The sequence below is a fragment of the Momordica charantia genome (assembly GCF_013281855.1).
Source record: "Momordica charantia cultivar OHB3-1 chromosome 11 unlocalized genomic scaffold, Mcharantia_2.0 BLBB01000011.1, whole genome shotgun sequence".
Taxonomy (NCBI): domain Eukaryota; kingdom Viridiplantae; phylum Streptophyta; class Magnoliopsida; order Cucurbitales; family Cucurbitaceae; genus Momordica; species Momordica charantia.
The window spans coordinates 4,851,644-4,864,004 of NW_028275159.1; the positions used below are offsets into that span (position 1 = coordinate 4,851,644).

Below are 12,361 nucleotides of genomic sequence, written 5' to 3' on the forward strand. Positions count from 1 at the left end.
TTTGTTGCACTAAAAAAATCTTATATTGGTAGAATAAATCGAGATGTACTTCCAACCAAGATTAATACACTTACGGCCAAGTGAAACCCCCAAGAACAAAGGAGTAGAGAGCATCAGGCCGAGCCCCCATGAGTTTGATAATATAAGCTAAAACAGCAGTTATCTAATATTCTCGGTACAGAAAAATGGAAGTTATTACGTTTTAAACAAGAAACTTTTTTTTTTACATGGAGAACATTCTCCACTATGAAGGATCTGTGGTAAGCTCACCAGCAAATCAGTGTACGACGTCGTTCCCGGCCTTTCTCTGGAAAAATAGGGATCCTAATAGGACGGCAATGCCTGTAATTGCAATGGTGAATATAAGACGTCGGGTAGAAAACTCCTGCGGCTGTCTTCTTCGAGCGCCGTGATCTCGGCGCTCTCTTTCTGGTGCCACCCCCACATCCCTTCAAATAAAACAATAGCGCTCGTTATTAGACGATGTTAAACTAAACATACGGAATACAAGGACAGAAAAAATAAGTCCAGCATTCTACCCATCTAACATGAATGATGATTACCTAAATGTAAATGAAATTCATTCACCGAAAAGAGTACATATCTCATGACGTATGAAATAGTGTAATTCAAATTATCAACACTCCCACCAGCCAAAACAATGGATCAGAGAGAAGACAGGGAAGAAAAGAAGTTATGAACGTACCAGGAAAATTCACATACAACAAATTCAATCGAACTTGGAAATCCATAAATTTGAAATTTATCCTAGCCAAACCCCAGTCCCATGGTATTCTTTCTAGATTCATTACATGCACCTCGACTAATGACAATCCACTGTTAAATTGGAAGCGAAACCTTATGGCAGCAGATGCACATAGGCGCCATGTAACAACGCTCCAGTTTTTTCCTTTAGATGGAGACAACTTCAATGAGAAGAAGGAAGAGAGGAGTATGTGCAAATTACATGGCACTAGTTTTCAATACCATCAAGGTTAATACTTCCATTTATGCTGAAGTTTAAGCTTTTAGCTAACAAAAGTTCAAGTTAGAAGTCCAACAGGTTGATTTCGAATACAATACAAGCTTAGTTTAGCATTTGGAACTTTGTAACTAACTGAAGTTGATAAAGGAAAAAGAAATCATCATCTAGACAATAACTTCAACAGAAAACAAAAAATGTTATTATCTGACGCAGCAGACACTTAGTTTAGAAGGACAAAAATAAAGATAATCCAGAATTAGAAATAATCGTTTGGTTAAAATTTGTTTAAGGGGCGAATTTTTTATTATGTAGATCAGAGATATTGGATAAAAAAGTTGGTTCCAACGGAAATGCTAATGGATATCCAAAGGAATAAAGAATGGATTTGTGTTAAAATTAATCCATGGATATCCTCTATATCTGCGAACGAGTTTCATTGTTCTTCAATAACTGAAGAGTTCAGAATTTTTAACATTAAAAAGGGAGGGCATGAAATATACATTAAAGAGGGCGTCAAGAATTTCCATGGTTTTCTAACTCCAGAATTAGAAATACACTAACATGGGAACAAACGTAGAAAACCTTAGAACAAGCGCTACCAGAAAAATAATTCCCACCAATATAGGTTTAGACTGGAGTTCCCATTAGTAAAGGCCCATCCATATGAAACTATCATAAATCGATGCCCGAGAGAGATTCCACTGTAACTACTAAACTAGGAGTAAAAACCTGAACTTGAAAAATAGCAGTTAACAGAATAACCAAGTTGACTATTTCAACAGGTTGTTCTACCTGGAAGATTCTGCAATGTTATCTGCTGCAGCAACACCCTTGCAATTATTGTCATGGCTATATCTTTCTCGTAGTCTTATATATCGCCGACACAGATGACAAAGTTCAGTCCGGTTACCACATACTTCCTGTGAACCAAAAAAGGTAATTTCATTGAGATATCTTCGAAGTTTCCATTTAACTTCAAATTCATTATTTGACCTTACCTGATGCTCAGCCAAATCTATTGCTGGCAATGGGAACTCACAGAACTCACAAGTGACAATCCTTTGGGGGCAATTTTCACCTTTATGAGTGGCTAAAATGTCCCTTTCCATGGTCTCACTACACAGCGAACAGGAAACCTGTCCAAGTACAAGGTCATAACTCATAAGTACTTTAAATGTCGATAATTAAGAGGAATACCACCAATTTTTATTCAAAGACAATATAGACCCACAGCCTAAACTAGACAAAAAAATAATCTGTACGATGGAGAATTTTCACAAAGAAATTTAAAGAAAACAGAATAACCCTCAAGTTAATGTTATACATAATGCAAGAAGTTGAAAAAAGCCAAAATTAATAGAAAGAGAGTAATATAAATTGCCTTCAAGTAACATTCAAGCATTTCAGAGTGCCATAGTATTAACTATTTGAACGAAAGATTATAATACCGGAGCATGTGTGTTCAGAAAATGCTCCTCCGCCTGTCTTTTAGGAACCATATCGCCACATATTTTACATTTTTCTAGGTTCCGCACGCAATGAACAGAATGCAGATCAATATTTGACGACGGAATGGCTCTGCCGCTATACATGGAGAAAACAAAGCAATCATCATTCAGATCATCGCTATAGAACAACAACTGCTTGGAAGGGGATCGGGCAACAAAATTCAATCATGAATAAGATACGATAATCGGGGGAATTCTAATTCTGACCTAATTTTATTCTTCAAATTAAAAGAATGAAACAAAACAACGATCGTCCCCCACCATATTTGTGTCTAAACTGGGTAAGAGTTCTATCCCCAAACTAATTAATATCGGATCAAATTGAGGGGAATAAATTGAAATTCCAAAGAAATCTCAAACGATAATCATAATTGACAAAGCCGAGGTTAGAAATAAGAGATTGAAATCGACAAAAGCTTCAATACAAGGGATCTCTTGTCGAGAAAGCAAAAAGTTAACGATCCATCCAGAATTACAATACCAGTGATTGCATATGCTTGTGGTCTCTTCGGATGCAATTGCCATCGGGACGAAGGGGCAGAAAATAAACGATCGTCGTTGAAGGTCCGATGATGTGAAAATTAGGGAAACGAGAATTGAAGCGCTGCAGGAAGATTATTAGAAGAGATCAAAAAGGAGCAAAGATGATGAGAGTACGAAATTGAACAAAATTAGAAATACCTAGAAATTCTAGCCGTGGATCGATACCGATTCGAGGACGAAGACCGACCGACCGACTTCGATTCAACTACAATTAATCAAAGTGAATGACTTTCACGAACGAATGCGACCCACCTCCACCCACCCTTAAACAAAATAAAAGATTCGTTTTCATTATATAGGATTTTCTTTTTCTTTTTTCTTTTTTCTTTTTAATAATATGCAGTACGAGATTTTTCTTTAGCAGGCGAGATTTGAAGTTTGGAGTATATATTTATTTATTTATTTTATGAAACATAAATTAAATTTATAGAAAAATAAAATCAATTAAACCAAGTATTTGTAACATAAAGACTCAAAGATTTTTCAATAGGGTCGTAATAACCATTTAAATAATGTTCAAATATGCTTTAAAACTCAACCAAACTTATAAATTTTCAAAATACAAGGATAGGAGAACTACTCACCTTGAAGAACTACTTACCTTGAATTATATTAGAAAAATAATCTCAAATTGAAAATAAACTTGCTGAATAACTATACTGTTAGGCTTTTTTTTCCTTCTTTTTTGTGTTAATCTCCTTGACTTTCAGTCGAGTATTTATACAATAGATAAAATCTAAAATTTTCCTATCTATATCATAAATCCTTTTCTTTAAACTAAAAGGAAATATAAATTTATAAAAGATATAACAAATTATTAAAATTTACGTTTGAAACCATCTATATTTATAAAATGATATATAAATTGCAAAATAGCTTAAGTTAAGATATCTATCTTAGTTAGTTCCTCGAAAAAAATGAGATAACCATATATTGTAAAAAAATAATAACCACAACAAATAAATATATTACTTAGAAAGGAAAGGAGCGGGGGTGGTAGACGTGAAAACCCTTGGGCTCTCAAGGCATTGAGCAACGGGCTGGGCCAAGACTTATTTAAGCCCAACTTTTTTTTAATAAGCCCAAGTTTGTTCGCTTTAGCAAATGCCATTGATTATGTGTTTATATTACCTCAAGTTGCATATAAATAGTTTCTTGATTTTATCATTATAAAAGTTGGAGAATAAGGTATCTATTATCGTTACAAAAGTTGATGGTACGATCAGTCTCTATAATTACTTAACTTAAAAAATATCATCTTTAATTAATATCAAATGAAATAAAATTGATAACTTAAGTATTAATTTTTAGTCAACATGTCTATGTTTTCATACATGGAGGGTGAAACATGAACTTAGCTCAACAGTAGTACTTGTCCTTGTTCAAGAGGTCACGAGTTTGAATCTCCAAGTTGGTTGTACTAAAAAAATCGATAAAATATATAAAATAACAACCAACATAATATCATTTGACATTTCCATTTCCATATATAAATTTTACGAGACCTGACATTTCCATTGACAGTCATTTAAAACTATGACTTAGACATCTCAATCAAATACTTATTAAGAGAGAATTAAAAAAAAGAAAAGAAAAGAAATTTATTAAATACAATAATATTTAAAGTTTGGGTTGATAGTATATCATTTTAGATATTTAACGACTAAATTTGTAATTTATCATAAATGTTAAACAATGAGATTCGCGAAATTGAGACATGATAACAATATTACGCGTCTTTAAAAAAAGAAAAAACAATATTATGCGAATTTCAAACACAAAATCATTGATAATTCCAGAACACAGGTTCGCAATTTCAAACAAAGAAAATTCACATACAAATGGAATTTAAAAAGTAATAATAAATAAAATAAACTAAAATGGAAAGACCTGGCCAGTGGCTACTGGCGAGTTGAGTACTACCAATTCAAGTAAACCATGCCATGCTGGGGAAGGCCGATGTCTGCTTTCCGCACAAAGTAAAAAGTTTTCGTATCTGCATAAACCTCTTTTTCTTTTTCTTATTATTATTTTAAATACTTAGGTATTGATTTATGAAGGCTATATTGTGGCCAACATATATAAAAATTAAAATTGAAAAACTAATGAATGGTTTTATTTTTAATTTTTAATTTTTTTTATTACTAATCAACATAGAGATAGATTGGTCCTCACCCATCTAGACTTAAGTATTTTTTTTCCTTTATATCAAAATCACTTTTGTGATTGTCAAAATTACTTTCCAATATCATGTTGGCAAATTAAAAAATTAATATTAGAAAAGTTTAAAATAACTTTAAATTAATTAAAATGCCTTTAAATTAATTTTTAAGGTATTATTTGAACGGTAATTTTGGAAAATCAATTATATATATATATATATATATATATATATTTCAAAATCAGTGATTCTACCATCACTCTCAAATATACGATAAGTTGCTTACCGGTAAGTAGTAAGTTTGATAACTATTTATTTTTAAAAAAAATTTAGTTATATAGTGATAAATAGGGATACTACTTATCAATAATAATAATGATAAAAAAAAAAACTAAATATTATTCTTATTTTTCCTGCGCAATTACTAAAGATGCTTACGGAGAATTTAGAATGGTAAAATGAAAATAGAACACATTGTGAAAATTTTAAAAATAAGAAAACATCAAACTGAAACCAAGATATGTTTTAAATACTACACAATATATATATATATATATATATATATATATATATATCTGTGTGTGTGTGTGTTTCTTTATAAAATTATAAAAGTGAGACATACGTAAAAATGCATTTTTTTTGCACAAGAAAAATGTATTATTTTATTATATCATTGGATCATTGGATCAACATTTTGAGTGCAAGTCCTAACAAAAAAAAAAAACATTTCGAATGCAAAAATACATCAGGTTGAGTGTTTTGCTAACCGTTAAATTCTCTCTAACAAAATGTTAAGAGTCTCATAATTCATTTTCTAAAATTCGAAGGTTCAACTTTAATCTGTTGTACTAAAGAAAGTCGTCATGATACTGAAATTTTTCAAGTATGTCAACCTATGTTGATTGATGTGAAGAATCTCTTACCAAACAATTTAATAAATGGTGTGGTTGGAAGAAAAATCACATCATATATAATTAAGATCAAACAACCCAAAATGTTAGTGAGATAGGTCCAAAATTTTCCTAAGAATATTAGGTCAAATGTGGGAATATATTTTTTGAACTTACAAGCCAATAATATTTCACTATAATTTAAATTATGCTTGAGTTAGTAAAAGTAATTAGCATTAGAGTTATACCCATGTGATAGGTTTGGCTTCATTTCTTGTATTTTGACTATATACAATGCATCTAATTTTAAAAATTATAATTCTTGCAATGCATACGTTAAAAAAAAAAAATTTGTAGCTCGCATGCATTGTGACATCAAATTTTTACTTGAAAAAATCCCTCAAAAATATTAATTCATCGATAGATATTTTAAAACATTACATATATTTTAATACAACTTAATTATCTCATCTTAAATTATGCTTTTTTCAGTATAACTGAATTATTTAAAGACTAATTTCCTTCTTTCCTTATTTAGTGCAACCATATATTCCGGTAGGAAATCAAATTTTTTAGTTTTTGATCGAGAAACTATACTTTAATTTATTGAAATATGTTGCAATTAATTGGCTTTCTTCCTAATTATATAAAACCAAGGCAAAGGCATAATAAATTATTGCCTTCAACGTGGGTTTCTTCGTCAATTCACAGATATGAGTGCAAAAATGAATTTGTAGTTTCATTTAAAAAAAAAAATTATAGTTGTCAGATGGCTGGGTATTTTATATTAAAAAATCAATATAATTCATTAGGGCAAAGACTAAAGAGTAAAGAGCACGAATTTATATTCTCTCGTTTAACGTCATCTTTGTGATAAACTTAATTAATAAAAAAAACATTTCGAACTATTTAAAATAGACCTGTACTGATGATATCATTCGGCTGATGATTGACACTTGTCCTGCCCTTGAATTAACGAAAAGTAAATGTCCTTGGGCCCTTCAATTTTCCCCAAATCTCGAATGTTTCCATATTGGTTTGTTCAATTTTGTACGGAAATCTTTGTTTAAATAAAAGACAAACTAACTAAGTTTGAATCTCTGCTCCAAGTTTAACTTAAAATAAAAAATTACATATTTAACATTTGGTTAATTATATTATTTTCAGTTTAACTATATTATATATCATCCAAAATTAAGCTAGATTATGTATTTGAATCACACATCTTTCATTTAAAAAAGAATACAAAATTATCCTATTTATCAAAAATTTAATGGTCACTCGTTACCAACCAACACCTAAAAATTGTTCTATATAATCAATGTTAGAGGTGTAGGAATAGAGAAGAAATACCGCTCAAAAGTCTTGGAAGCCAGGACCATATGTGAGGAGTTGAAATCCCTGAATCAACCGGCGAGAAAAAAAAACTCGAGTAGAATCCAATTTCTTTAAAAATGTTTCAAATTCTCAACAATAAAGATATAGTTGTCCTTCATTTGTTGAAGTACTTCATCTAGCTCACAATTTAAGAGAGGATTAGTTTCATCCGTCACTCCTGATATTGCAAACTACATCTGTTTTAAACTTGGATCTAATGAATGATCTCAAAGAGTTTGTGAGATTGTTTACTTAATTGACTCAAGTTGTTACTCAAGTCTGACTAACCTAAATCAAATTGTAATTCCTATAAAGTCATAAACTCGTAAACCAAACACAAACTACACAAATCAAAACATGTTACAAACGGTACAAATTCAGATAGCATTCTAAAAATTGATTTTACAATATATTTACATATATTTTTGAATTTCATGTTGAAGTTGTAGGAACTAAACAACATGGGGAGCTCGAGAGCCTCGAAAAGCGTATATGCGCACATCTCGTTTGGTTTATGGTTATATAGAACGACTTTTCAGGTGCTTATCGGTTGTCAATCATATTCATATTTATTTCTTACATGCGCTCGTCCTAGGATTTAATAAATATTATCGTACGTTTATTGTAAAATTTTGTCAGACAAATAAATAATGTAGGATTATAAAATTTGAATAATTAATTTCTCGATTAAGAAACACTTTTAATTTCTTGATTAGTATATACAGATTTGGTCCAAATTAATAACAATTTAATTTCTATAATTTAAAATTTGCAACAATTTTTATCTTCGTTGTGAAAAATCTCATCAAATTTAAATGTTGATTTTTTTGTTAAATGAAAAGTATTGATTCTTATTGTATAACAATTGTCTATTTATAATATATAAATATATGTTGTCCTCATCCATTTATCGATATATAAATATAAAAAAGAGAGAATTACAAAAGTAACTCAAAATAAATATATATATATTAGGTTTAAATTTTTACAAAAATAACATAAATTACAAACTTAGGGACCCCTTAAAATTCACTTCTGTGACGAATTTTTTTTTTTAAATTCATATTCATTTTATGTCATTTAGGATAATTTTTCTATAAAAAGACCCCATAAAATCTTAACAAATTTTTTTTTCAGGATCATAAGGTCGAAACTTTATGTATTAAAATTCATGGATTGAATTATTATTTATTTGAAAGTGAAAAACTAAATCGTTACAAATTAATATTGTTACGGACTAAATTGTTACTTCAAATAAATGTATCAATCAAAATGTGGTTTTTAATCTTAATTGACCAATAGTATAGTGTAGTATCACCTGTGAAATGTGAGATGCTTATGAATTGATTTTAATAGAAGTTTGTTGATCAAATAAAAGAATTTACCAACCTTCAGAAAAAATGGAAAATAATTAATAATAATAATAATAACTAGATCAAGCCAAAATAAAGCCTGGTCGAAAGGACGTATTTTTAAGAAAATAATTAATAATAATATGCGGGTAATAATAAAATAAATAATTGTACGATTTACCTAAAGGATATAAAAAATTTCCATTGAGGATCGAATTTCTCTGATATAATATTTTTTTAGTCAAGTCATATCATTTCATCGTTGGTCGGAAAATCCACAATATTTAGTGGAGCACTCTTATCCATCTGTCTTCAAAAGGAAAGAGTGGTGGGAAAATAATATTCTGACTAATTTGGAGATAATGAAAGATAAATATTTTAAAATTTATCTTGCCAATTATTTAATTTTAATTATGTCTTTTATAAAATTTTATTATTATATTATAACAATATAGATATGAAAGTCTACGTTAAGAAACTTTTGGAAAAAAAAAAGTGAGTTGGAATCTCTATATTTGTTAAAAGAAAAAAAAGAGGGTTTAGATTGTAACTTTTGATTTATAAAAAGGTTATTAATTAATCTATGGAAATTGGTATTTTCTGGTATAAATTGTTAGGTTCTAAAAATTTATGATGCAATCTAAAATTGAGTTTTAGAAATTAAAAAAAGATTGAATTTTATTTTTTATTTTTAACATTTGATTATAATTTTAAAATAATTTCTAAATGTAGATTATATCTAAAACAAAAAAATCAATCAAGGCGAATTAAAATAAATATTATTAAACACTTCACGCAAACAAATAACGACTTAATCTTGTTGAGTTCAACAATTAATCTTGTTGAGTTCAACAATTTTAAGTGTGAAGGATCGTAATAGGTATTTTGAACTATATTCAAATTGCAAACAAATAATTAACATATTTATTAAAATAAATTCAAACATTGATAGTAGGACACAACGACACACATTTATTCCATTACTTTATTGAAACTAATAAATCTCTTTTTAACACATTTGATTTTTTTAAAATATAATATTACAAATACGTGAGGGTAGAGCTTTCAAGTGGTAAAAAATACTATCTTTTTTGTTTCCATTAAAAGCTTATAGAGACATTTGATACGTATGCAGTTATATAACAAGTTCTTATACGATAATCTCTTCGTCAGTGCTTCCTTCCGAAGAGTTATTATGCAGTTAAATCAAGTTGTTGTGGTTCTAAGTTTAGAATGGTATTATCTTGATTGATCTTGAGGTAGCTATAGAGAGATAGTTGAGATAATTAAGTTTCACTCGGCAATTAGATAATGACTACAATACTTGAGAGAAAATATTTACTATGCCATGACAAATGAAGATAACTTTTTTTGAATTTTTAATCATTCAACCGAAGGGGATTGTAATCATTTTTGTTGCAAAAAACTTATTAAAAGGTTGTCTCACATGTTTTTTAATTATTTTTGTGGTCAACTATTTCTATTATTATGAGCTTCATAATCTTTTTTATACATGGATAATACTCTTTAAAGAAGAATATTCTTTTTAAGATTTTCAGACGCCATTAATTTCTTAAAAAAAAAATTATATATGTTGTCTCTAAACGAGCATGTTAGATTTTCAAAATCATTTTCACCCACCAAATGTCATCAAACAAAATAAAAAATTTACAAAACATGTAAAAATTTACAAAAACATGTAATCATTTCAAAGTCACAGCATGTGTGAGCGGAGAATCAAATTTACAAATCTTTTAGTTGGAGATATATGTCAGTTACCGCTAAGTTATGTTCGCTTTGACGGTATAATTACAATTACTCGGAGGAAAAAAGGTTTATTAGTAAAGTGATTTCATAATTATTAAATTTTTGTTTTGTTTTCAACATTGATTTAAAAAATATGTGCAGTTTAATTAATGACATGTGAAGGACAATATTATTGTATATTAAAAACTTGTCATATTTGTTTACTACTTAGATTCTTTTCATATTTATTTTACTTATATTATATGATTCAAAGTTGATTTCTTTTACAAACTCAATGTAGGTTATTTATATTTAGTAATACACTAAACTATTACAATGTGTTTTTTTAGATTTATCTATCAATCCATTCAAATTTCAGTTATTTTTAATTATGTTAGGTTAAAGATCTCACCTAAAAAAAATTAAGGAACTTAACGGTGTTTATAACTAAAGGTGCCACTCATTTCATTGCTAATTAGTTTTTTAGATGAAACCCTATAAATATTAAATGGTACTAGAATCCAAAAACTCAAATGAGCACCCAGTCCAAAAATAAAGAGATCCGATAGGGACTTAATGGTGTTTATAAATACATGGATTATTTCTCTTATTGTCAATTTATTTTAAAATAGAATCCCACTAATATTAAAATTGTCTAGATTCACAAAATCATTACTTATAAGTCTATAGTTTTTTTTTTCCATAAATAGTAAATCTCAATTGTTTTATAAGTCGTTCATGAAATTAGGCAAAAACAAATAAAAGAAGACAAATCCTAATTTTGGAAAGAAAAAATATTTAAGCCATTCTAAAATACAACCAATAAAACTTGTTTTATTTTACTTACTCGTGAAGGGTTCAAATTTATAGTGTTTATATTTTCAATAAGCCTTAAAATTAGTGTCTATCAATATTTCCAGGAACTCTTAAAAATAGTCTATATCACTAGTTTATGGTTAACTGTTGTTAAAAAAAAAAAGATATTTAGAAGTATTCTAAATTTGAGAAATATATTCACATTGTACTTTTTTTTAAATAAAGAAACTACTACTACTATATATCATTATTATATATTTTTTTGGCAAGTCAAATAAAAGTAACTTCAAAAATAGCAATGCTAACTTAAGAATTATTGAAAATATAGAAATTAAATTTAGACCTACAAAAGTACCAAGACTAAAATATAATAAGTCTTAAAAGTATAGAGAATAGAATGGTATTTTAACCATAAATAATTGATACTGGACAGAAAACTAGTACAAAACAAGAAAACAATTCTAAAAATAGTGATTCAAATATTATTTATACATTTTTGTTCTTTGTTTATAAAAGGGACAAAGGTATATTAAAGTATGATAAATTTATAAATTAAAAAATGGAATTTAATATATATATATATATATATATTAAAAGTTTGATGAATTAAAAAGTGGTAGTTGGTGACCGGGGGATCCGGCGATGTTGAGTTGGAGCGATGGTTTGTTGAGCTGACACGTGGGATTTTCCCAATTTAGAAACCTTAAAATGCCCAAATAAAAACCGGCTGCTTTGCTTCTTCGTCTTCTTTCCCCATCCGCACAAAACAGAGAAAGAAAGTGCGGTGGAGTGTCGACGTGGCCCACGTGACGTGACTGTCGCAATAAAAAAAACAATAATAATTATAAAAAATGCCATGGCGGTGCCCCTACCTCTCAAATGAAATCATGATAATATCTTTGACGAAAAAAATGGGGGAAAAAAGTAACTCATTGAGTTCGTTGGACAAATGAGTAGTCCAAACTCCCGCCAATAGAATAGAC

General features: G+C 28.8%; 1 protein-coding gene across 1 annotated transcript; it reads right to left on the reverse strand.

Moving 5' to 3' along the window:
- Nucleotides 1–3,328, reverse strand: LOC111010083 (TRAF-type zinc finger-like protein). Its single transcript, XM_022283393.2, has 6 exons — nucleotides 3,175–3,328; nucleotides 2,975–3,097; nucleotides 2,434–2,569; nucleotides 1,984–2,121; nucleotides 1,778–1,905; nucleotides 1–449 (listed from the first exon to the last, which is right to left on the reverse strand). Exons 2-6 carry the CDS (start codon nucleotides 3,016–3,018, stop codon nucleotides 278–280), a joined length of 618 nt encoding a protein of 205 aa, XP_022139085.1. The 5' UTR covers nucleotides 3,019–3,097; nucleotides 3,175–3,328; the 3' UTR covers nucleotides 1–277.
- Between the last annotated feature and the right edge of the window lie 9,033 nt (nucleotides 3,329–12,361).